This window comes from Phacochoerus africanus, chromosome 1, assembly GCF_016906955.1.
Source record: "Phacochoerus africanus isolate WHEZ1 chromosome 1, ROS_Pafr_v1, whole genome shotgun sequence".
Taxonomy (NCBI): domain Eukaryota; kingdom Metazoa; phylum Chordata; class Mammalia; order Artiodactyla; family Suidae; genus Phacochoerus; species Phacochoerus africanus.
Window position 1 is genome coordinate 98,151,798 of NC_062544.1, and position 27,929 is coordinate 98,179,726.

At 43.3% G+C, this 27,929-nt stretch overlaps 1 protein-coding gene across 2 annotated transcripts in view; it reads right to left on the reverse strand.

Moving 5' to 3' along the window:
• The window catches only part of OSBPL10 (oxysterol binding protein like 10), a 327,444-nt gene that overhangs the window by 47,808 nt on the left and 251,707 nt on the right, over positions 1–27,929 (reverse strand). For both annotated transcript variants that reach the window (XM_047769412.1, XM_047769418.1), the window contains exon 6: positions 26,631–26,785. In XM_047769412.1, coding sequence (XP_047625368.1) covers positions 26,631–26,785 — 155 coding nt within the window. The remainder of the gene's footprint in view (positions 1–26,630; positions 26,786–27,929) is intronic.

The window sequence follows — 27,929 nt, forward strand, 5'->3', positions numbered from 1 at the left end:
ATGGACGCAGCCCTAAAAAGAAAAAAGATAAAAAAAAAAAAAAAAAAGACATGGTCTCTGCATTCAACAAGCTGGGATCTGCCCAAAGACATTTCTTTTTCCAGCCCTGGGAAGGACTAGTAAGTTCCAACTGATCCTTTTTTTTTTTTTTTCTTTTTCTTCCTTGGCTAATCCCTTGGCATGCGGAAATTCCAGGGCCAGGGATCAAGCCTGAGCCACAGAAGTGACAGCACCAGTTCCTTAACCACTAGACCACCAGGGAAATCCCTCCAAATGATCATTTGAAGCTTACCTCAATCATACTTCGCAGAGGCTGAAAATGATGCCTCCATCCTGAAAGGAATCCCTAAGCACTCTGTCCACACCCAATTTGGCACTTACCCAACTGTATTTATGCAACTGTCCATCTACCTGACTTCCCAGTGGAGCAGGAATATCAGCTCTTTTTTGGTACAGGAACACTGATTACTTAGCTGGCTACTTAGGGCTCTATGTGGTCAACATAGATTAGAGGCCACCTCCATGATCTGGGAGGAAGAACCAGCAATCACCAAAGTCAGCCAGGAGCTCAGGAGGGGCGCTGTGGCCATGCGGTCGTCAGTTCATCCAAATCAGATTTCTATGACATCAGGAAACTGAACTCGGGTTTTCACTTCTAGAATCCCAACACAATGGCTGGTTTTACACAGGTGCTTGGTTAAAAAAAAATTCTAAGGACTGAATGAATAAAACTAAAGGAAAATGGGGAAGTGAGTTCCCTAGTGGCCTAGTAGGTTAAGGATCCAGCATTGTCACTGCTGTGGCTCAGGTTACTGCTATGATGTGGATTCAATCCCTGGACCAAGAACTTCTGCATGCTGTGGGAACAGCCAAAAATAGGAAAAAAAAAAAAAAAGAAGAAGAAGAAGAAGAAGAAAAAGGAAAAAATGGGGAAAACTGGAGCACACAAGGACAAACTCCAGAGTTACAATGAAAAGCTCAGCCAGGCACAGACCACATATGACATGATCCCACTTATATGAGATGCCCAGAACAGGCCAACCTAAAGAGACAGAAAGTAGGTTGGTGGTTGGCAGGGTCTGGGAGGATGGAGGGAAGAGGTGGTGAGAGCTAAGAGGTAAGATTCTTTTTGGCGTGACGAAAATACCCAAAAGCTGAATGTGGTGATGGTTACACATTTCTGGGGGCATCCTAAAATTCATGTGAACGGCACACATCAAAAGCGTGAATTAACATGGCCTGTGAATTGCATCAATAAAGCTATTATTTTTAAATTAAAGTAAGAAATAAATACAAGGACACTTAGAGTTCCCTGGTGGTAGGTTAAAGATCTCATGTTGTCACTGCTATGGCTCAGGTCACTGCTGTGGCACCATTAGCCAACAAGCCTGGGCACCATCCCTGGCTCCACTGTTCCTCATAGTCCACCACATCACATTCCCCAGCAAATTCTGCAAATTACATCCAGAATCCAAGCACTGCTCACAACTTGCACCCCCTGGCACCAGCCACCATCACTTTATCATCATCAATTATTTACTGCAACACCATCCCAGTCAGTCACCTGCGCCACCTCCTCTATGGCCTACGTCTCTTCACAGCAGCCAGAGGGCAACTTCAGTCCCAAAGCAAATCCTGTATCTCCTATGCTCAAAACACTCCCCATTTCCTTCAGAATTAATTTCTAAGTCCCTACGGGGGCCCATGAGGCCCTATGTGATCTTGCCCCCTACTTCTCTTACCTTCCTTCCCACCGCACCCCCCCTTCACTCTCCTTAGGCCCCACCAGCCACTTTCTGTTCTCTGAACACATAAAGTACACGCCTACCCCAGGGCCTTTGCACCTGCTGTTTGCACCCTTTGCCCTCTGGATTTGTGCTTGGTTCCCTCTCCCTCTTCAGTCATATCTCTATTCAAGTGTCACCAGATCAGAGCAGCCTCTGGACTATCCTCCCTGCCTCCTCCATCACTGCAGCCCCACTCTAGCTCCCCAGCTTCTCTGGACACTGACCCCACTCAGTCTCATGAACTGACTTATCACTTCTCTTCCCTAGAGAAGGTCCAATCACAAGAACCAGGCTGTGTTTTGTTCACTGCTGTGTCTCTATCAACAAAGGTAGGACTTGACACTGACATACTCCCTGAAGGAATAAACACTTGACTTGCCCCTTTGGAAGTAAGCAAGGCCTGAAGATTCCTAAGAAGCTGAAGACTACATCCCAGGCCTTGAGGGCATGGCCTGTTAATTAAGCAAGGGTGTGACTGTTGCAGGAGCATTGGGTATTGAGAACCTTCTAGAAGCTTTCTGGAGTCACACCCAGTGTGAGGGAGCAGCGTGCATGGTGCATGTGCACGGGGATGGTAGTGAATATCCTGCCTCCTCCTCTTACTGCGTAAACAGACACGCCAGGCTCTGTGAGAGGCCCAGAGACGTGCAGCACTGACAGCGTAGGACGTGACCTCAGTGACCTGTGCAAACAGTGGTGGGTCTGGGTTCCCATTTGTGGGGTCAACAGTGAGCAACTGTAGGAGCCACAAGAGAGCAGCGAGATGGTGGCAGGCAGTTAAGAAAGGAAGCAGGAGCTGGAGGAAGCAGGTGGAGCCAGAGGCAAAACAGGCCACACTGTCTGCAGGTGGGAATTAAATCCACAATGTCTAGTAAACCCTGGGCCAGAGAAAAGCACTCAGTGGATTCAGATGCAGGCCGCATTCCACTGAGAGAAGAGCCCTTCATCTCCCTCCAACGCCACCTCAGATCTACAAGCACCTTAAGCGACTCCACTAGCACCCCACCTTTCTGTTTCACTCACATCCTCCTTGTCACCCAGGCCTAAGGCCTGGGGAAACCTCCCCAGCACCCCAACACCCACCCGCTTAGACACCCTTCCCCTTCCCCATCTTTGCCATTACATGCTGGCACATCTCGTAGCATCCTGACACTCCTTAGATTATCATCTACTCCAGACTCCCTCCTCTCTGGCTCCGTTTAGTATTGCACCATTAGAATGTTCTTCCCCAAACACCTTCTCTGTTCAAAATCTTCAAGGCCATCCCACGGCCCAGAGAAAACGATCCACCCATTCAGCCCAACATTTAGTCCTTTCCTCACCCAGACCCCTTTTCTCAGTCCCTTCCTGCTCCTCATCTAAACCTCCTCCAGCCTAGACTGACCACAGCAGAAACTTGCCCTGTCCATTGAGGTGGCCACCAGCCATTTAAGTAGTTATTTAAGCTAATTAAAACTAATTACAATTTGGAGTTCCCTGGTGGCTCAGTGAGTTAAGGATCTGGCATTGTTACTGCTATGGCTCGGGTTTGATCCCTGGCCCAGCAACTGCCACATGCCACAGGCACGGCCAAAAACAGAACAAAACAAAACCAACTAAATACCATTTAACATTCAGTTCCTTGGTGAAACTAGCCACATTATAAGGACTCAGTGGACAGGTGCTTAATGGCTATCCTCTTGGTCAGTTTGTAAAGAAACCATTTTCATCATCGCAGGATGTTCTCTACTTTGAATGTCCTCCCAATGCATGCCCACATCTCCTGCCCTTAGTAATGTCTCTATAGAAAGAGCACCCATGACCTGATGTAGGCTCTAATGATCCTGGAGCAGAAGTAAGCCCTCTCTCCTCTAAAACCCCACATGCAACCTTCCCCACGCTGCCCACAAGTTACTGCCATGCCTATCTTTTCTGAACTTTTTGGCACTAACAAAGAAGCTCAGGGAGAACAGATCATTTAAAAAATCTAAAACTACTCCTGAAGCACAAAAGAACCGTTTTACCAACACCTCCACCTCAGAAACAAAAAAATGAAGGAGTGATGTATTAAGGGTAATCAATAGTAAGAAAATGATTCTGTACCTAAAAACTTCAAGGGCTTCTACTACCTATGATTTGTTTTTCTCATAATCACTGACGCACATCGAGAATAGAATTCTGGCTTTCTATATCCACAGTTATTATCGATTTATGCTTTGTGCTGGGTGATGGATTTCTTCTGCTTGTGCAGATGGTAAACGACTTTGTTCAGAAAGTAAACACCACGAGACTGAAGTCAATGGCATCACCTTGGTGGTCCTTTCAGATGCTACACTTGACGCCACTAATTGCTAGACCACCTTGCTTCTGCCACAAATTATGCATAGTCACAAGCTTGGACTCTAATGCAGGGACGGGAGGAAAAGATGCAGGGCAATGAGGGTACAAAGAGAGGCAGCAGGGAGCTCCTGAACTCGTGCTCCCTGACCTGCAGCTTCAGTGCCATCAGGGAATTGACAGAAATGCAAAATCTGGGCCCATCCTGCACTTCTGGAATCGGGACCTCTGGGCATGAGGCCCAAACCTGTACCATGTTTGCGTTTTGAGGTTTTTCAATTGAAGTGTAATTTAATTATGGTGCAGTGTACAGGCCTTGGTGCATAATTTCAAGAGTTATGACAAATGCATCACTTTATATCCAATTACATTTTTTTAAACCATCTTAACTATTTTAAGTGTACAGTTCAGTAATCTTAATGACATTCACATCATGCGGCAGATTTCTAGAACTTTTTCAACTTGCAAAACTGAAACTCTACATCCACTGAACAACACCCTGTTTCCCCTGCACCCCCCTGCAGAACCTGAGTGTCACCAAGCCCCGCTCCCAACCCCAGTGATTCTGAGAAAGCACTGCTCCAATGATGCCAGGCCACAGGGGCTCTGATGAACAGCCCAGAAAAGCAGCAGGCATGTTAAGAGACCCGGCACCCAGGAAAAGCCGCAGCAGGATGTGTGTCACTGCCCTCTTCTGATTCTCTAAACCCAACCCTGAGTGCCCAGTGTAGACATGGATCTAAACACATACAAATGGGCAACCTTTCTCAAGATCTTGTGAAGGCACAAGTTGAAGAAGTAAACTGTGCTTCTCAACATTAGACCAGGCTCTAGAAATTTCACATGACAGCCCTAAATCAGAAAGCTATAAACTTTAACTGGAAGCTATAAACTTTTCCTCAGCAGCCACAGCAGGTGGTCATTTAATTCTAACTTTGAAGTGTACCTATCCATTTTGATCCTTTCTGCCTCTCACTTGGAAATCCCCAACTGATTCTCTCCAATGGAAATCTGAGGAGGAGATGGTAACATCAAGGAAATAACCAGTGGCACTGCCAACCACAGCAAAGTTCTGATTAACAAATCATTAAAAGGCAGAGGCATTTATTGTTAGAGATCCAGTGATTTAGGAGCACAAGGAAATCAAGAGCTAGGAAGTTTAGAAACAATCCAAAGCTTGGGCAGTTTTTGTTTTTTTTTTCTTTTTTGGCTTCCCCGAGGCATATGGATCAGATCCTAGTCACACTTGAGACCTAAGGTGCAGCTGCAGCACCACCAGATCCTTGACCTGTTGCGCTGGGCGGGGGTCGAACCTCCATCCCTGCACTACCAAGACACTGCACCACAGTGGGAACTCCAGGTCAGTTTTAGACTTTTCACTTCTCTTCAAGAGTCTACGGTGTATGTTTATCATGTCCTCATTTCTGTAAAGACTCAAAAACTGAAGAAAGAGCATCTGGGAGAAAACCGGCCCTATGTAGCATTTTGCAGGGAAAAAAATAAATAAATAAATAAATATTTTTAAAAATACACCAGAAACAAAACCACTACAGCTCTTAAATCTACAATGAAGAAATACCAATAAGGCTCCATTCAAGCTACAATCTCTAAATCCCACTCAATACATTTTGGCTCAAATAGCTGGCATTTTCTCTGCTTTTTAATTTGCATTATGTGCAGCTACTTTTCTAGCCACTATGATAGCAGATACTAAAAGAAGGTTTCCTTGTACTTTCATTCAAATGAGAGTTGATATTCAGGATCTAAGAGGGTAATTGCAGCAATTCATTTTTTTTCATATTATTCCATTGTCATAAAATCTAAATGAGGCTAACTACGTCTTCTACATTAAAAACCGTCACAGTTTTATACCCTGCTTTGCCCCATTCTCAAAAGCTCTGTTCTACGAAAACTTCAAGGGCAAGGATGTGAGACAGCTGTAACCATCCCAGGGTAATGGGAACACTACATGGTGAGCACTACTAATGGTCGGAACTGTGGGATTAAAACTCTAATTTGAAAAGATACATGTGCCCCTATGTTCACAGCAGCACTATTTATTACAATAGCCAAGATGTGGAAACAACCTAAATGTCCACTGACAGATAAAAGGTTAAAGAAGGTGTGGTACAAATAGACAATGGAATATTACTTGGCCATAAAAAAGAATGAAATAATGCCATTTTCAGCAATATGGATAGACCTAGAGATGATCCTACTAAGTGAAGTCAGACAAAGACAAATGCCATATAATATCACTTATATGGGGAATCTAAAATATGAGATGAATGAACTTATCTGCCAAACAGAGAGGAACTCACAGACATAGAGAATAGACTTGTGGTTGCCAAGGGAGGGAGATTGGAAGAGGGAAGTATTGGGAGTTTGGGCTTAGCCTATTTTATATAGAGAATGGATTAAGCAAGGTCCTACTATACAGCACAGGGAATTAGATTTAATATTCTGTGGTAAACCACAATGGAAATGAATATAAAAAAGAGAGTGTGTGTATGTTTATAAATATTTGAATCACTTTGCTATACAGCAGAAATTAACATAACATTATAAATCAACTATACGTTAATCGAATACATTTTTAAAAAGAACTATGGGTTATTATATTTGCAAAAAAGAACAAAGTGAATTTTAAAGTTCAAATGTCTGGAGTTCCCATGTGGTACAGCAGGTTAAGGATCCAATATTGTCACTACTGTGGCTTGGGTCGCTGCTTCGGCATGGGTTCAGTCCCTGGCCTGGGAACTTCTACATGCTGCACGTGCAAAACAAAACAAACAAAAAACAGCTATATAAAATAAATAATAAGGTTTAAATGTCTCAGGTAGAACTACATTTTTTAAAAGACTTAGTTGTTGGGGGGTTGGGTCTTTGTTGTTTGTTTGTTTGTTTTGTTTTGTTTTGTTTTGGCTTTTTAGTGCTGTACGTGAGACATATGGAAGTTCCCAGTCTAGGGGAATCAGAGCTATAGCTGCTGGCCTACAACACAGCTACAGCAGTGCCAGATCCGAGCCGCATCTGTACCAGAGTCTGTGACACCACAGCTCATGGCAACGTCAGATCCTTAATCCACTGAGCGAGGCCAGGGATTGAAGCAGCATCCTTATGGACACTAGTTGGGTTCATTACTGCTGAGCCACAACAGGAACTCCCATTTTTGTTTTTGTTTTTTTTTTTTTTTCAGATCATTCTGATGCATAGAATTTCCATTTCTCCAGCATGACATGGCCCTGTGATTACTCTGGAAGCTAAGCTTTCTGTCACTCGTGTAGACATTTGATAAATGTTCTATTCATTCCATTCATAAAACATGATTTACAAACACACCCCTCAAGTGAGTTTAAAAATACCCTATGTAGGAGTTCCCGTCGTGGCGCAGTGGTTAACGAATCCGACTAGGAACCATGAGGTTGCGGGTTCGGTCCCTGCCCTTGCTGAGTGGGTTAACGATCCGGCGTTGCCGTGAGCTGTGGTGTAGGTTGCAGACGCGGCTCGGATTCCGCGTTGCTGTGGCTCTGGCGTAGGCCGGTGGCTACAGCTCCGATTCAACCCCTAGCCTGGGAACCTCCATATGCCGCGGAGGCCCAAGAAATAGCAACAACAACAACAACAACAACAACAAAAAAGACAAAAAGACAAAAAAAAATACCCTATGTAGGTGATACTTTATTTGAAACTGATATTTAACTGAATATTTTACCCTGCTATAATCCAATTATCTTCAGAACTTTCAAAAAAAAGTTTAACTTCTGACACTAAGTGCTTCATTTTTGAGAAATTAAATCTACTTTTTTTTCCCTGACGTGACAAGTATCCTGCATAAACTGCCTTAAAACCAGCAACATCAGACCCTGGATGGAGAGGAGGGTCGTTTGAGTGAGTCACTACATATCTTGACATCTGCCTCAGAGCAAGACGTGGGCCCAGGGAGAAGGTAAGGGTGGAAGAACCAGTGCTCTCAGTAAGAGGATGCTGCTTCTTGGTAGATGACATTTCCAAGAAGGATGAGTGTACATGGCTGCTCATGACATCCCCACAGTGCCGTACCACCCTGTACACGAGCCACTACAAACACAGCAACATGATGGCCCATCCCAGTGCACAGCCCTTCGGCAACACACAAATTCATCTGAAATGAATCCTGAGTCATGAAAGCATGTAAGTAAGAGGAATCAGACCCTCAAACTGATTCAACTGAAGGGATCCTTCATAGGGAGATATTTCATACTGGTGGCTGTGACCATGACGGTGGCCATCACTTCTTATCTCTAAAAGTACACCCAAGAAGAGGACACTGTAAAGGATTAATTTGCTTAATACAAAAAATTCTTATAAAATACCAATTAGAAAGTCTCAGTGGGAGTTCCCTTCATAGCTCAGAGGGTTAAGGGCCCAATATTATCTCTGTGAAGATGTAGGTTTGATCCCTGGCCTCGCTCTGTGGGTTAAGGATCTGGCATTGCCATAAGCTGTGCTGTAGGCTGCAGCTGCAGCTCTGATTTGACCACTGGCTGAGGAACTTCCGTATGCCACAGGTGCAGCCATTAAAAAAAAAAAAGTTGAACTGAACTTGAAAACATTCAGGAGTTCCCTGGTGACAGAGCAGGTTAAGGATCAAGCATTGTCATTGCTGTGGCACAGGTTACTGCTGTGGCACGGATTCTATCCCAGGCCCAGGAACTTTTGCATGCTGCACCCACAGCCCCCCAAAAAAAGAAAAAAGAAAAATGTGCATAGGCAGTGAACACCACATTAGAAACAAGAGAAATACAAATGGCTAATATTTATGTGATACATGTTCAACTTCACTCATAATTATAAAAATAGAAATTAACCAAGATACCATTTATCTTCTTAAAAACAATGATAAGCAAATAGGACCTTGATACTCACTCCTAATGGCAAAAGAAGAGGAAACTAGCAGCCTTCACACACTGCCGCGAGTAAAAATTTGGCTCAGTCTTAAAGGGCAATTTGATAATACTTTGCAAATTTTTAAATTCCCACATGTTGGCTGAATTCCACTTAAATTGCACTGCTAGACAGTGACCCTATGTAAGATATATTTGCCTAAGTGTGCCAAATATGTGCAAAGAACCACTTGTTTAAAGAAAATAATAATTACAATCTAAATGTCTCTCCCTGGGCCAGGGAAACTGGTTAAATAAATCAAGGGATGTGATCCCATGAATTATGATATATTCATGGAGTGGAATGCTTTTGCAGCTGCTAAAGGAAATGCAAACAATATACCTAAAGTATGCTGTTAAATTTAAAATTAAAGAGCCACATTATCCATAGTGTGATTCCACTGTTGTAAAAAAATTTTTAAATATATGTTTGCTGTGCATCACAGACTCCCTAGAAGAGACAGAGTAGGAGGAAGCACTGAAACAAAGAAATAGTGGACTTTTACTTCTGACTTCTACAAATACTTTGTTTCACAGTAATATTTTGAGTCCTCCTCCTCCCACTGCTCAGCTCTGAACTGTGTGAACTGTCAAAGATGACCTCATGGTTCATTAATTCTTAATTCTCAGGCTCTTGGGAGCAGTGAGGTCAGGGGTGGGGGCAAGGAGCAGCGGCAGGCTGGGAAAAGTCAGTCTGGAAAATTTCACTGTGTGCAAAAAGCAAAGCCAGTTACTTCTCTCCCTATAATGTATCTAACTGACTGCTTTCTTCAGAAGAAACAGTTTAACAAATGGCTCTCTTTCAAGCCAGAGGTTGATCTCAGTTTTATTTCCATGGTATAACTAATGTATTAGGTAACTGCCAACCAATCCACCTGCTGCAGAGGCTGAACAATGGCCCAAAAATGTCCAGTCCTAATCCCCAGGATGGTGTTAGGTTACATGGCAACAGGGAATTAAGGGTGCAAACCAGCTGATCTTAAAGTAGGGAGATTATCTCAGATTATCTGGGTGGGCCAAATGTAACCACAAGGACCTTTACAAGTGAAAGAGGGCGCAGTTCCTGTTGGCGCAGTGGGTTAGGAATCTGACTACAGGAGCTCAGGTCACTACACAGGTACAGGTTCAATCCCTGGCCCAGAAAGTGGGTTAAAGGAGCTAGCATTGCTGCAGCTGCGGAGCAGGTTGCAACTATGCCACAGCAGCTCGGATTCAATCCCTGGCCCCAGAACTTCCACATGCCATGGGTATGGCTGTAAACTGGAGACTGACACTTGCCATCTGCCTCCATACAGATTGAATCATGACCCACTGCAGCTGCTGACCCTCAACCCCTTGAAAGGAGCTCAGGGTGGAGATCAGGACTGCACTCTGTGGTCTGGGAAAACTGGCAGGACAGGTCTTCAGATAGTTAGGTATTTTCAGAAGATGACTTTATGAACCCAATTGTTTCATCTCCTCTTATCTAAAAAAGCACTAAAATCCTGCATGGTGACATCTGCTCCCCGTGACTTACAGTAACCGTCACAAGACTAGCAGCAACATTCTTCCAAATGTGGGCTTGGTTTGCATGTACCTCTCCCCTTCACCAAAATCACACACATACTGGGACCTTTCCCACTACCTCTTTGGATCAGTTTCTCAGAGCTATCTAAAATGCCGCCTCCTGCACTACAGTTCTCCTTTTGCCCAAACAAAACTTAACTCTCAACTTTTAGGTTGTGCATATTTTTAAAGTCGACATGGCTATTAAAGAAAAAAAAAAGTGGGAAAAAAAAAAGAAAAAAGGAGTTCCCATTGTGGGGCAGTGGAAATAAATCCAACTAGGAACCATGAGGCTGCAGGTTCAATCCCTGACCTTGCTCAGTGGGTTAAGGATCTGGTCTTGCCGTGAGTTGTGGTGTAGGCTGCAGATGCAGCTCGGATCTGGCATTGCTGTGGCTGTGGTGTAGGCCAGCAGCTATAGCTCCGATTAGACCCCTAGCCTGGGAACCTCCACATGCCATAGGTGTGGCCCTCAAAAAAAAGCAAAAAAAAAAAAGGTGGAAGAGGAAGGCAGAAGAGAAGTCAGAGGGAGAAAGAACTATGGAAGCTGAGTCAAAGAAATGCAAGGTTCCTGGCCCTGATGGTTAAGGAAGGGGCTCCAAGCCAAGGAATACGAGTGGCTGCTATAAGCTGGAAAAGCCATGGAAATGGGTCTCCCCAGAGCCTCCACAAAGGAGTGCCATCCTGCTAACAACACCTGGATTTCAGCTCACTGACACCTGTGTAAGGCTTCAAACTTACAGGACTGTAAGATATGTTTTTTCAATGAGATCCTGCTTGTATGGCACAGGGAATCATATCTAGTCACTTGTGATGGAACAAGATGGAGGATAATGTGAGAAAAAGACTGCATATGTGTGTATATGTATGATTGGGTCACTTTGCTGTACCTCAGAAATTGACAAAACATTGTGAATCAACTATAATAAAAAAAATTTTAAAAAGAGAATATGCAGAAATCAATCACATTTTCTATACACTAACAATGGAATACTAGAAAAGGAATACGAAAATATAATACCTTTTAAAATTACACCCCCAAAAATAAAATACCTAGGAATAAACCTGACCAAGGAGGTGAAAGATTTATATGCTGAGAACTATAAAACATTAATCAAGGAAATTAAAGAGGATTCAAAGAATTAGAAAGATATTCCATGCTCCTAAGTTGGAAAAATTAATACTGTAAAAATGGCCATACTTCCCAAAGCAATCTACAGATTCAATGCAATCCCTATCAAATTACCCATAACATTTTTCATAGAACTTGAACAAAAAATCCAAAAATTTATATGGAACCACAAAAGAGCTAGGATTGCCAAAGCAATCCTGAGGAACACAAACCAAGCAGGAAGCATAACTGTCCCAGACTTCAGGCAATATTACAAAGCCACAGTCACCAAGACAGTGTGGTACTGGTAACAAAATAGACATACAGACCAGTGGAACAGAATAGAGAACCCATAAACAAACCCAGACACTTACAGTCAGTTAATCTTCAACAAAGGAGGTAAGAACATAAAATGGGAAAGACAATCTCTTCAATAAGTGTTACTGGGAAAACTGGACAACTGCATGTAAATCAATGAAACTGGCACACACCTTCACACCATGCACAAAAGTAAACTCAAAATGGCTTAAAGACTTAAATATAAGACAAGACTCCATCAAACTCCCAGAAGAGAACTTAGGCAAAACATTCTCTGACATCAACCTTACAAATGTTTTCTCAGGTCAGCCTCCCAAGGCAAAAGAAATAAAAACAAAAACCGACCAATGGGATCTAATCAAACTGATAAGCTTTTGCACAGAAAAGGAAACCATAAAAAAAAAAAAGACAGCTTACAGAATGGGAGAAAATAGTTTCAAATGATACAACTGACAAGGGCTTAATATCTAAAATATACAAACAACTTATACAACTCAATAGCAAAAAAGCCAACAACCCAATGGAAAAATGGGCAAAAGACCTGAATAGACATTCCTCCAAAGCAGAGATACAGATGGCCAATAAGCACATGAAAACAGGCTCAACATCACTGATTATTAGAGAAATGCAAATCAAACTACCTCACACCAGTCAGAATGGCCATCATTAAGTCCACAAACAACAAATGCTGGAGAGGGTGTAGAGAAAAAGGAACCCTTCTGCACTGTTGGTGGGAATGTAAATTGGTACAACCACTATGGAAAACAGTATGGAGGTAACTCAGAACACTAAACATATAACTACCATATGATCCAGCAATCCCACTCCTGGGAATACATCCGGACAAAACTCTCCTTGAAAAAGACATATGCACCCACATGTTCATTGCAGTACTCTTTACGACAGAAACAACTTAAATGTCCATCGACAGACTATTGGATTAAGAAGATGTGGTATATATACACAATGGAATACTACTCAGCCATAAAAAAGAACAAAATAATACCATTTGCAGCAACATGGATGGAACTGGAAACTCTCACTACGTGAAGTAAGTCAGAAAGAGACAAATACCATATGATATCACTTATATCTAGAATCTAATATATGATACAAATGAACCTTTCCACAGCAAAGAAAATCATGGACATGGACTACAGACTTGTGGTTGCCAAGGGGGAGGGAGATGGAGCAGGATGGATTGGGAATTTGGGGTTAATAGATGCAGAATATTGCCTTTGGAATGGATAAGAAATGAGATCCTGCTATATAGTATATTCCATCCTGCTGTATAGCACTGGGAACTATGTCTAGTCACTTATGATGGAGCATGATAATGTGAGAAAAAGAATGTACATATGTATATGTGACTGGATCACCTTGCTGTACAGTAGAAAATTGACAGAACACTGTAAACAATCTATGATAGAAAAAATAAAAATCATTTTTTAAAAAAGGAGTTCCCATTGTGGCACAACAGAAATAAATCTCACTAGGAACCATGACATTGTGGCTTCAATCCATGGCCTCGTTCAGTGGATTAAGGATCTGGTGTTGCCATGAACTGTGAGGTGGTAGCTGTAGCTCTGATTAGACCCCTAGCCCGGGAACCTCCATATGCCCCAAGTGCGGCCCTAAAAAAGCAAAAAAAAAAAAAGTGTTTTTTTTTTGTCTTTTGTTGTTGTTGCTATTTCTTGGGCCGCTCCTGCAGCATATGGAGGTTCCCAGGCTAGGGGTTGAATCGGAGCTGTAGCCACCGGCCTACGCCAGAGCTACATCAACGCGGGATCCGAGCCGTGTCTGCAACCTACACCACAGCTCACAGCAACGCCGGATCGTTAACCCACTGAGCAAGGGCAGGGACCGAACCCGCAACCTCATGGTTCCTAGTCGGATTCGTTAACCACTGTGCCACGACGGGAACTCCAAGAATATGTGTTTTTTAAGTTGTTGAATCTGTGCCCATTTGTTACAGTGGCAAGAGGAAACTAATCCAACCTAATATTCTCTTCATTTCTCTACACTCCAGACTTCCTCTGGAGGACAAAGCTGTGAAAATCGTTCTCCTTGGGCAGCCCACCTTACTGACACCCAATGGCCTGGGCCCACCCTGCCAGGTGGCTGGATGATTTTAGGACTTCCTCAGAGAGCAGACAGACCAGGCACCTGCCTTGCAACAACACTACCCTGATGATTCTTAAATCAGCTTCATCTGGAGAAGCCTCATTTGAAAAAGCTATTAATGGAAGCCTTTTGTAAATCAGGCCCCGATGTATAACAAAAGTACATATCATCATTTACACCCACACTACTCTTTTGGAAGACTAGACAAGAGAAATGAATCTAGTTCGAGGAAACCAGAATAGCAGAACAAAAGGTGTCCTACAAGTTTCTCAACACACTTCTTATCTACAGATAGGGATAAGAGAGGCAGGTCAAAGGACAATGTGAGTAGCACTTAGCTTCATGAGTACCTACTACATGCTGAACTGGGCTGAACACTGATAATACACCGTCTCATCTAGTTCTCCTACTTCCACATCAGGGAATTACTATGATCCTTAGCGCTGATATTCACATGCCCGTGCTCTCACAGGCAGTAAGTCAAAGGGCTGGGGTCCAACCCACTCTGTTAGCCTCCAGAGTGGGGACCCTAGAGACACATCATGTCAATCCCCTCATCAACGGATGGCTTAAGCTGACATCTAATCTAGACCAAAATGCCCAAGAGAAGAAATACAACATCCACCTCTGAGACGGGTGGCGACCTGGGACCCCTTACTGCAGTCTTTGCACCTGGACAAACATCTCCTCCAGCAATAGATACAAAGAAATGATAAGGGACTAAAAATAACTGCACACCTGGGCAGCTGGGGCAAATTGTGAACAAGGCAACAAAAAGACCACAAACTGTCACTTCTAAGGTGTCTGGAGCAAAAGCAGGGTCCTGCGTGGGATCCCTGCACACAGCACTAGCAAAGGGGTGGGCAGACCACCTACGTCACCCTGTCCTGCTTGACCCTCACCCCATCTAAGGGACCAGCTTACAGTCCCTCAGGGAGCGAGCAAGGGAACCTGATAGCTTGTTCTCGCTTCCTTGAGTTGCAGCTTGAACTCCTTGTCTGGCCTCTTGTCAAATGCTACTGATTAAAGAGTCCAAGGACCTGGGTCTCTAACTCTTCAGTCCTATGATCTAGAAATGCAGTCAAGTAACTGCACCTCTCCAAAATACCGCTGCGACTTTGAAGCACTTCTTACTCATCTCACAGCCAAATTATCTAAAACAGAATCTCTCACTGTCTTTGTTATATTTTATATCTTATGTTCTACCCATTGCTTCTTCAAGGAATCTCTGTTCTGCAAAATATAAACAAAAAAGCTGCTTTTGTGAGATGGCCATCTGATGCTTATAAAGGCCTTCAATTCAGGCTCAGGAAGGGATCATTTTGACATCTGTCTGCACTTCTTCTCACCTAGTGAAGAACCACTGATCTCTCACAGCAATATCTAAAACAGAAGGTGTTTTCTCATTATAGGATTTTTTATGTAAGATCTCATTTTAAATAGTGTTTAATTCCTATGTAAACTATATTCAATATCCTGTGATAAGCTATAGAGAAAAGAATATGAAAAAGGATATATATATGCATAACTGTCACTTTGCAATACAGTAGAAATCAACACATTATAAATCAACTATTTTAGTTTATTCAATAAACTAAAAAATGTGTTTAGCTCTAAAAGTACATCATAATGAAATAAAAAGGCATGTACACATAAAAGTACTTCCTTTCTCTTGCTTGTTATTTCTTTTCTCACTTCAGGAATCTGGTTTTTAGTCACTATAAGAAAAATCTCACATTTCCCAGAGGAGTTGTTTTCTCCCTGAATTACATAGTATGTTTCTTTTTTAAGACAGAACTACAAGCTGCCTCTGCATTTTAGTACAGGAGCCAGAGAAAAGAAGATATTTGGAATCTGAAGACAATTTCCAAAAGATATTGTCATTCATGGTGTAGGTCCATTTCTAGAAAAACCCACAAAGCCATTCTAAACTCAGAATGTGAATTAAATACTATACATTTGCTACAAGAAGATCTCATACTCTGGCAATATTACTTTAAAAAATAACTAAAACAATCAAGTTTTATACATTTCTTCTTCTCTTTAAAGGAAAGCAATTCTGATGAGATGGAGGAAACTGTGAAGAGAGAGATGTAGCAATTTCCACACTCTTAAGGACTGATACACTATTCTCAGATAGGTTTAATTTCATTTCCAAAAAAATTATGGTTTTTTTTTTACCAATAGCCAAGACATAGAAGCAACCTAAATGTCCATCAAGAGAGGAATGAATAAAGAAGATATGGTGCATATATACAATGTAATTGTTGCTCAGCCATAAAAAAGAATGAAATAATGCCTTTTGCAGCAACATGGATGGACCTAGAAGTTATTATACTAAGTCAAAGACAGACAATGAGATCACTTCGATGTGGAATATTTAAAATATGATACAAATGAACTTATTTACAAAACAAAAACAGATTCACAGACTTCAAGAACAAATTTATGGCTACCAAAGGAAAGGTGGGGCATAGGAATAGACTTGGGGTTTGAGACTGGCATATGTACACTACTGTATATGGAATGGTCAATGGGGACCTGCTGTAGAGCACAGGGAACTCTACTCAATATTCTGTGATAACTTACATGGAAAAAGAATATGAAAAAGAATGGAATATGTGTATATGTACAACTGGATCACTGCGCTGAACAGAAGAAATTAACACAACATTGTTAATCAAATATTCTTCAATAAAATTTTAAAAATCGGAGTTCCTGTCGTGACTTAGCAGAAACAAATCTGACTAGCATCCATGTGGATGCCGGTTTGATCCCTGGGCTTGCTCAGTGGCTTAAGCATCTGGCCTTGCCGTGAGCTGTGGTGTAGGTCACAGACGCAGCTCGGATCTGGTGTTGCTGCGGCTGTAGTGTAGGCCGGCAGTTTTAGCTCTGATTTAACCCCTAGCCTGGGAACCTCCATATGCCATGGGTGCGTCCCTAAAAAAAGAAAAAAAATTTTTTTAAATGAGAAAAAAACTTATGGTTTCCTTTTCCTCCAAATGGCTGTCTTTCTGCTACTTTTCTTATACTTATTCACGATGAGGTCATTGCTGGGATTACCACAGCCAATAAAGAGGGCCATGTGTGACATAGGACAGTCCAGTGTCTAATTAGCTGGCATAGATGGTGGATGGCAGAGAAAAGGGGCCAGGGGCTTTGGGGGAGTGATGGCTAAGAATTGTCATCAGAGGAGAAAGATGATGATAGGACAGGGTGTCACCTGGTAGCACCTGTCACCTCACAAAGCCCCTGCTGGCTCTTGCTGTTCTAATATCTGCAGGGGCAAGGACAGCTTTGGTCCTAGACGACTCGGGACAGAATGGGTAGTCAAACAGCTACTGGCAAAGTATACTCAAGTGTCAGAGAGGAAGCTGGGTCATAAATCCGGAGGGGGTGAAATCACTACCAGGATTTAGACAATTTCATTCACATTCTGCCAAGTTGCTCATCTTTTCCCATTACCAAAAAACTAAACATTTACAATTCTAATATAGAATAGAGGCAACCCCTGCACTGAACAGCCCCCATAATGCATCTACAAAACTCAATTCACATTGCAAAAGGAACATGAGAACCCACTGATTAATTCGGGCAGAGCCCGAAGGGTATGTGAAAAGATTTTACTCTTTTCTTCCCCAAGATCATAAATCTCTGAGCATTGACTTCCCATCCGAGGGAAGTGAACATCATGTGAAGCAGCATATGAAGCACCTGGAGAAAAGTTATTCATCATGGGCTAATGAAAATTTAAGTCAGGCAGATGGTATCATTTCTTGGGATGAGATAGGCAAGGGGGGGAAGCGGAGGCAGTTGTAAAGTTTGGGGCCACATTGTTAGAAAGAGAATAACTACCCAATTTGACAGAACACTAAAATTGATCATACCACATGGCTACAATCTCTTCAACTATTTGCCTCTGGTTCAGATCTGACTTTCTCCCTTTGTGGTAACAGGACTGATAGGAAGGCAGCAAGAAGAGGAAGAGGGGGAGAGAGGGTAAGTGGGGGAGGAAGAAGAGGAGAGAGAGAAGGAGCCGGGAGGGAAGGAGGAGGGGAGGGAGAAAGGGAGAGGGAAATGGGAGGGGGAAAGGGGGAAGAAGGGGAGGGACAGGGAAGGACAACCCATAACTAAACACTGCAGTGTTTTAAAGCCCTCTTCTTTCATTCACCAGTTTCAAAGCGCTTAATCCTGTGGGAAAGGCTGCAGGCTGGAAGAAATTATACCACTCCGTACTGATTTTTTTTCATATGGCTCCAGTTCCCAAGTAGCAAATCCAAAGCACTCTGGTGGGTGTTTATGTCACAAAGCCATGGGGGAGGGGAGGGGAGGGATGGGACCACCCCTAAGGCTCCCCCCAGACTGGCTTGTTCCAGTGTTGAACCCACTGGAATCTGCAGACACACCTTCCTGCCCTCCTCCCCACTGAAGGTGTGCCTGGGGGCTTTCCACGCTACCCCACCTCTCTCCTATAAAAGCAACACCAGCTAAGAAAACGAAACTTTATTATCACCCCAGAAAGGAGAGAGGAAGAAAGGAAAAGGAAAGAAGGGAAGAACAAGTCCTTGAAAAAGTAGCATGAACGAAATGAAGCCCCCAAAGCTGCACAGGAAATTATGCTGTCAGGCCTATAGTCTCAGAGAGCTCATTAATTCAGCCAGAAGCCAAGTTCAAGAAGCCCTTGAAAAATGCATACAAAGCTTAGGCTTATGGGTGATGGTGTTTGCTATTAATTTGTTAAGAAGAAAGGAGGGCAGAAAAGAGTCTTTTCTGTCAGCCATGGGAGACACCATAATCAGAGCCTGTGTGAGCACCACAGAAACACACCTCCACATTCCCTGCATCTCACAGGTGGTCACAACAGCCGCGGGGCCACCGACCTCCAGCAGCTCCCTGGTGCTGGCAACCTAACCTGGAAACATCACTTGGCTAAAGATCGTTTCTCCCGCTTCTAAACCCAAGATAGAAAAAGTAATAACTATTGTGGAAAAAAGCACGGGAGTTAATAAAATAAACTGAGTATCTTAGCTCAGGCCAACAAAATACCACAGACTGGTTGGTTAGTCTCTTACAGTTCCGGAGGCTGGAAGTCCAAGACCAGGGGCTTCTGGTGAGGGCTCTCTTTCTGGCTTACAGACGGCTGCCTTTTGCTCTATCTTCACAGGGTGGAGAAAGAAGAGAGGTCTCCCTCTTCTCCTCTTATAAGGCTACAGTCCTATTGGATTAGGGCCCCCCCTTATGACCTCATTTAACCTTAACTGTCTTCTAAAGACCTAACCCTCAGATACAGTCATATTGGAGGTTAAGGCTTCCACATAGGAATTTGTGGAGAGGGAGTTGCACAATTCAGTTCACAGTACTGAGCTATGAAGATCTGCTAAACTTAGGAGTCCTTCATTCAATGGCCAGCACAGAGTAGCTCAATTAATGTTTGAAGAATGAACACATAACTGAGAAGATGAATAATTACTACCTTCCTATGCTAGGACTCAGAGCAAACTTGTGAGGGAACAAACTTGTAAAGGCTCACTCCTATTGCTGCGTAAGACAGGATTTCTTTCATTCTAAAGGCTGAATATTGCTTCAGAGGCACCGGTTCGATCCCCAGCCTGGGAATTTCCATATGCCACAGGTGCAGCCCTTAAAAAAAAAAAAAAAAAGGCTGACTAAGAATCCATTGTAGATTTATACCACATTTTCTTTATTCATTCATCCATTTGAGTTGTTTCCACCACTTGGCTATTATGAAAAATGCTGCTGTGAACACTGGGGTACAATATCCCAAGAACCTTCTTAGAGGTTTTTTTTTCATTAAATACACAAAAATGCTATTTTCTGGATCATCCAGTAGTTCTGATTTTTGAGAAACCTCCAGGCTGTTTTCCAGAAGCCTGTGTCTTTGAGGCCATCTGGAGTGACTGCAACAAACCTGAGACCACTCACTGGTAGAATCCTTATTGGGTGAGAAAATTAAATGGAGCTATTGCTTGAGCTACTAAATGTTGGCGTCTCAGTCACTGGTAGCTAAAAGAATCCTCCTGGACGCAGGAGATGGTGTGGTATATAGGAAAGGGTACTGGCTTGGGAGAAAAAGTCTAGAAATCCATTTTACCTCTATCACGGATCAGGAGTTCTGGAACTTTAAGCAAGTCTGTCAGAAACTCCATTTTGGGAGTGGCCATCTGACCCCTAAAGACTATTCTAAGATTTAATGACTCAAAGGCCAAGGAGGGCAAAAATGTCTGTCCTATAAGATCTGGGAAGAAGACGCAATCAACTCTCTGATGACGGGATGGGAAGTGGAGTAGGAAGGGGTAATCATATCACCACAGACTTACTTGTAACAAAGTCCAAATGTGATCATAACCAACAACATTTCCTAGTATAGCAACCATTTAGAACTAGACTTTGCAGAGTTAGCACAGAATTCACTAAAATGACTTTCAACCATTATAAGGAAATATGCTCAAACAGGTGACAACAAATAAGTGTCAAATATTTTCAACAAATCTGTAAGGTTAAAAGTTTGTGTTGGAGTTCCCGTTGTGGTGCAGCAGAAACAAATCCCACTAGGAACCATGAGGTTGCACGTTCGATCCCTGGCCTCGCTTAATGGGTTAAGGATCTGGCGTTGCCATGAGCTGTGGTGTAGGTCGCAGATGCAGCTCAGATCTGGCGTTGCTGTGGCTGTGGTGTAGGCCGGCAGCAACAGCTCTGATTAGACCCCTAGCCTGGGAACTTTCATATGCCGAAGGTGCGGCCCTAAAAAGACAAAAGACCCCCCAAAAAATTAAAAAAATAATAAATACATAAAAGCTTGTGTTAAAAGAATTATCCAGGTGTTCCCTGGTGGCTCAGTGGGTTAAGGACTCAGTGTTCTTTCTGCTGTAGTGCAGGTCTGATCCCTGGCCTGGGAACTTCCACATGCTACTTGTACAGCCAAAAATTCAAAAAATAATAAAATTTTTAAAAGAACTATCCAAAGGATCAAAACAGTGTATTACCTAATTTTCAAAAACCTGTCACCTGTTTCTTAGGCTCAATCAACATCTATCAGGTAGATGGATTTTTTTGTGTTTTTTTGGTTTGTTTGTTTTTGGTTGTGCCCGAAGCACTCAGAAGTTCCCAGGCCAGGGATCCAACCTGCACCAGAGCAGTGACCCACAATAGTGCAGTAACCCACTGCAGTAACACCACCAGATCCTTAACCTCCTGCATCACAAGAGAACTCCTACAGGTAGGCAGAATGATGTATGTGGAGGTGGGGACCAAAAAATGATAAAAATGGTTGAGAGGATTAGATGGGTCAGCCTTCAAGTTGAGTGTCAGAGGGTTTCAAAACCGACAGCTTTATATGTTAAGTGGTTCAAAAGTTCAGTGCAAGAACAATTCAACCAAGGGCATGAAAATTCTTGAGGCAAAATTCAGCAAAATCTTTTCTGTTTCTTTCTTTTATTTGTAAAACAATTTCCTCCCTTGGGGAAGGGGGGATTATGACATGCTTCCTTGAAAATTAAATTCTGCAATTTTCTAACCAAAGCCCATCTGGCTAATTTATATGCAGACCCAGTTCTTAGTACTTAGGGGTATTATGAGAAGTCTTCCTGCTAGATATGGGTGTGGGGGTTGGGGGGTGTGTGGTCTCTTAATAGCATTGCTGCCACTGTGATTCAGACAATTAACCAGGCAAAGTCTTCTAATGAAACAGTCAACTCAGGGGTTGATGGGAGCTGACGGTGAGCTCCTGAGAAGGGCTTCAAGACCCCCTGCTTGGAGGGCCCCAGGGGAGGGACTAATCAAACTGACTCTTCATCTCATCCCCAGGCCAGGGGTAGGTGTCTGGGCACCGCAGAATCGCCTCAAATGATTAACACAGCAGGCATTACGCTAAACAAAGGAAGTCAGACTCACTAAGAACACACCACAGGACTCCATTTTCATGGCGTTCCAGAAAAGGCAAAAACTGAGAGGACAGAAAACAGATGAGCCATTGCCGAGGGCTAGAGGGGGAGTTCAATATAAAGGAAGAGAAGGAAATCTTGGAAAGTGATGGAACTGTTTTAACAAATCAAAGTAGAGAAGTGATACCATCGGATTTTAAAGGGGTGAGCTTTACTACTTATGAATTACACCTCAAGAAACCTGACTTTGAAGACAAAAATTAAGGTTTTTGTCCCTCCAAAAAGGCGGGTAAACATGGTGACATGTGAGGTGTCATTCAGGATTGTCCCCATGTCACTCTCTGCTTTCTTATTCCAATAGCCCAGCCAGTCAGGAGCCAGCGCTGGGCATGGACACCACTCCAGGTATTTCCATCAGAAAGGGATCTGATAGGGGAACTAGGTGCTTACAGCAGCCCTGGTCTGGAGGAACAGAAGCATCCCCTTAGACTTTTTAATCCCAGGACACAGCATTGCAGGTGCCCTTGATCAAAGTGTTGGGAAGTTGCTGCCATGGCCCCCACAACAGCCTCTCCAGCCAATGCAGGGAGCACAGAGGCCCCAGAACAAGGAGTCTGGCCACTGCACCTGCCTCTAAACACACACCCATGACCTTGTCTGCCAGCAGCACCAGCAGGAGGAACCTGGTCTCCAGATCAGCTTCCAAATCTCACACGAATGCACTGAGGAAACTGTCGTGCATTATGAGGCATCACTGGGAGAGAGCCTGAGACAGAAATTTGAGTTGTTAGGTTTCCAGTCTGGAATGTTGATGAAGGTCAAGAGAGCCAGGACCAGTGTCCCTCTGTCCTGAAAGAAGACATCCTTCAACAAAGAAAACATAGCACAAACTTTTTTCTGTCTAAGCTTGCATTTCAAGTGGTGTTCAGAGAGTTGAAATACTGTTCTACTGACAGGGAAACCAAGACCCTAACTCATTGCATTATGGAAGAATATTTCATTTTCACATGCAGTTAGCTCCAGCCCCAGCAGAATAAAATGTTGGGATTACTGCATTTGATAACAGAGCCAAGCACAATTCTTACTCATGGATTAAATACACACTGGCCTTTGATTCTATTCTGTTGAGAATGAGACAGAGCTTGAAAACACATTCATTTTCCAGATATCTCTAAGTTACTTCATGGTAAGCCAGAACCAGGGGAAGGGAGTATGATACTGTGATTTATGATTAAAATACATATACTTGCTTTTTTTGGCCATGCCCATGGCATTCACAAGTTCCCAGGCCAGGAGCTGAACCCATGCCACAGCAGTGACAGCACCAGATCCTTAACCCACTGAACCACTGGGGAACTCCTGTATTTGATTTTTGTTCCTATTTCGGCCATAGAGCTCCTACAACCCTTGGAATTAAGAGTTTAGAGAGATAAAAAGTGTCTTTTGTTAATGGATGGCTTCTAGAAAGCCCCTAGGTCTCCTAAGGAGGGAGATGGTTACCAGCTGAGCCAATCTCCTAAAGAGAGGGTTTGAGCTTTGGGTTTTATCTGCTGACTTCGGAAGGGGAGAGGGACTAGAGGTGCTTTAATCACAGGAGAACCACCACTGGTCAAGAATTTAATCCATCACACCTATGTGATGAAGCCTCCATAAAAACCCTGAAGAAAAGTGTTCTGAGAGCTTTCCAACTGGTGAACGCCTGCAGGTGCGGGGAGGGTGGTGCAGGGGCGTGGAAACTCCGAGCTCCTTCCCACATCCCTTGCCCTAAGCATCTGGTCCATCGCTCCTGAACAACATCCTTTAGTATAATAAACTAGTAAATGTTTCTCTGCATTCTGTGAGCTGCTCTAGCACATTAATCAAGCCTTAGGAGGAGGACATGGGAGCCTGGTTGGTCAGAACCAACCACAGGTTGATGCAGCACAGGTGACACAAGCACAGGTGACAACCTGGACTTGTGATGGTATCTGAAGTCGGGAGCCAGGGGTGGTCTTGTAGGACTGAGCCCTTAACCTGTGGGATCCGATGCTTTCTCCAGGCAGACAGTATCAATATTGAGTTGAACTGTAGGATACCCAGTCTGTATCCAATGAGAATTGATCGAGTTAACTGCTTGATGGCATTAAACACACACACACACACACACACACACACACACACACACACACACAGGAGTGAGGTACCTTTTATATCCTAATTTATGCCCCTAAAGACCTAACATGATCCAAGCAATAAACCAGAAGATAATTTTTAGCTAAAGTACCACCATCACTACAATGCTTGGTCTCCCAATGACCACTCAACATAGTATCTAGATACTCTATATCAAAAGGGATAAGGAACCTTCTCAGAGGGCATTGTTAACCTTTAAGAATTTCACTTCATTCCTTCTTGGGTTTCTCTCCAAACTGTACCAAAAGGAGGCCATGGAGATATTTTCCTTTTTCTGACAGGAAAACTATCGTGTGGCTATTGCTAACTTCTTCAACTACCACCACCAGGAAAAAAAAAAAATGACAAAGCCCAAAGCCTAAGATGAAAATTGTATCCAACCAATACTAGCTGTTTGGGTTGCAACAATCATCTACCAGAGTCATCCCTGGAAAAAATGAGGGAAGTCTTTTCCAAAGAATTCGAATTCATCCTTCTCAGAAAACAATCACACCTGTAACACACCCCATAGGCCTCTCACTGCTTTAAGGGATTTCCAGAAAATATCTTCTGCTGTTCTAACAAAAGGATTAAGAGCAAAAACGACAACTGGAAATTAACGATTATTCCTAACTTAAGGGGAAAAAAGTCCTGCCTAATTCTTTTCCTTCAAGCCTTTTTTTTTTTTTTTTTTGCCATACCCACAGCATGTAGAATAACAAGAGCCACAGCAGTGACAATACCAGATCTTTAACCCAATGTGCCACCAGGGAATTCAGTGTTTTTAAAAAGCTGAACTTGGGAGCTAGCTATGGACAATAAAACGTTATCTTCTGCCGATGCTACTGAATGGCAAAGCAAAGTGGGCAATAATTTTTTTGTAAAAAGAATAGACCTGGTTCTCCAACTTCAGGGTTGGAGGAAGCACCTACAGGAAAAACAGAACACACACTACGAGGGACTCAGAATGAATCAGATCACCAGCCCCAATAATAAGCTTATTAGGTTATAGCCCCTGTTAAGTTTTGCCCAAGATGCTACTGGAAATGAGGATCTTAACAATTATTTCTCAAGATCTAACAACTTCTCTACTCTTTTAATTTCCCTCTAGAGTGAGATTTAAGTATGCGTGTTACAGTATAAATTCCTAAAGGTTCTTATCCAAGGGAATGAAAGGGATTGTCGTTCTCAGCCCCTTGGCAGCTAAGCACCCCTCCTCAAACATTCCCCCACCCGAGTTTCTCAAAAAGCTACCTGAGAGCAAGGCTCCAATCATTTTCTCAGTTGCCAACTTACCTTCCAACATATCTACACGTCAGCTGCAAGTGTTTTCCAACCTGAAACTTGGGGTATAGGTAGCAGCAAATGTCTTTCAAAATCTCTCATCCCCCACCACCTCATGACGCACAAGGCACCTTATAGATGCTGGTGAAATACTCATAGGCAGGCTGATCCTGCCTCTGTAAGACCTAAGCCATCACGTCACCATCAGAGAATAGAATCATGTGAAGCTTGGAGAAACGTATCAATGGATAACCAAGACCATTGGATTGAAGGAGCTGCCTGGGGGCTTGCAACCTTACAATATAGATTTTGTGAGTGTTTTACAATTTTCAGTTGAATTGATTTGAACCGATTTCAATTCAAATGTAGAACCACCTATAACATCCAGGTGAAGCAGGTCCCGGCCTGGTGCCCCAGATGGTGTCAACAGGACACATGCATCCAAAGAAAGAGGAAAAACAGAAATTCATTCTTGACACAAGGTGAAATTGACAAAAGGAAGGCTGCATTTGACCTCCCTCCCGCTGCCACTTAGAGGCAGTTAGGAGCATTTGACCTCCCTCCCGCTGCCACTTAGAGGCAGTTAGGAGCATCGGGCAGATGACAGGGCCCAGGGAGCCTGTGGGGGCCTGGCTGGCTGCTAAGGTCTGCAGGGCTGCTCCTCCCTGGACCTGGGCTGCCATGCAATGCCTAGAAAAGTCCCAGCCACTGCCCACAGGCCCGGCCCGGTTCTGCAGCATGCAGGAATCGAGCATGTGAGGCAGGAGCTCGTGTTACTGGCACAATCACACAAAGAAGCCAATTTTCAGGGGAGCGACATAATATATTGTAACTGCTCCCATCATGTCAACAGGAGTGGCGTTAACGGGTGTGTTAGAATTTCTCCCACTAGATGTGAAAATAACTCCCGTTTCAATGAAAACAGGAGATTTCCCCATCGTTAGGCTCACAATCTACCCCACCCACCGCCCTGGCACCTGCCAGGCACCAGAACAGAAGTGCCAGGCGTGCCCAGAGAGCTGATTTTCTCTCCCTGGGCAATGCCTCCGTTTTATAATTGGTCTCCTCTTAAAACCCAGAGATGAGCAAGTTACAAATACAATCACTCTAGTTCTGAACAAGCGCTAACACAAGCCACGCAAGTGCTAGGAGAGGACGGCAAGCTTACCTCTGGCTCTGATGGGAAGGTTTGTTCGTCCTCAGCTGAGTTGGGTAAAATGGCCCAGGTGATGCTGGCACTGGCTGATGGCAAAGAGCTGAGTGTCCCATTTTTCAACTGCTCTGTGGAGTGTGACTTGGGCCCATGCCATCCCAGGACGTTTTCTGAAATAAAGACTTAGAATGATGCCAAGTATTTTCCATTTACAGCTCACGAAACATCACTGCCTCATGTATATGGAGACCACCTTGAAGTGAGCCCAATTTTAAGTGGACCTGGGTAGATTTAATTGGGACTTGATTTGAATGAGATACCAAGAGTCAATTCGGATCACCTGTTTATAAATTAATTTCCACATCATACCCATATCAGAACCACCACAGGCTATGATGCTCCCTGTCCTGGGACAAAAACAATTCACATTTTACCAAGGCCATATTTCCTTCCTTCCTTCCTTTCTTCTTTTCTTCCTCCCTTCCCTTCTCTCCCTCCTTCCCTCTCTCTCTCTCTTCCTTTTTCCTTCGCTCCTTCCTTCCCTCTTTCCTTTTTATCTTTTGGCCATGCCACAGCAGGCATAAGCTTCCATGCCAGGGATCAAACCCCACACCACAGCAATGAGCTGGACCCTTGCAGTGACACCACCAGGTCCTTAACCCACCAAGCCACCAGGGAACTCCAAGGCCATATTTTCTTAAGGGTGTTTTTATTTCTTAATTTTTAAAAAATATTTATAAATACTGACAATAAAAAACAGAAGTCAAATTTTATTAGATATGGGCTGCTCAAAATGCAGTTTGAATGCCAGCTGACCACAGAATAGAAAAGACACATCCAGTGTGATAACACAACATGGCCTCAAACATTAGATGTGGCTGGGGTGGCAGAAGTCAGGAAGCCACATCACTGAGGATGGATGTGGTTATGGCTTTCTAGCAAAAACATTTTTGGGGTTACCAGACTGGTGTTTATAAAGCATTTTTCTTTTTCTTTATTATTTTTTTTTTTTTGGCCACACCCACCACAGCATATGGAAGTTCCTGAGCTAGGGATCAAACCCAAGCCACAGCACTGACAACACTGGATCCTTATCCCAATAAGCCACCAGGGAACTCCTATAAAGCAATTTTCTAAAGTTCCCTCAACCCTGGAGGAAAAAAAACCCACAACCCTTTGTAACTCTCATACAGAACATTTCAAGAGCCATGGGTTATTACAGAACAGCTGTATATGCTTACTAAGGGGGACAGGAGTAATAAGAGGCAGATTTCTTGACCCTATAACAATTCTGACATTAGAGTAAGAATAGGT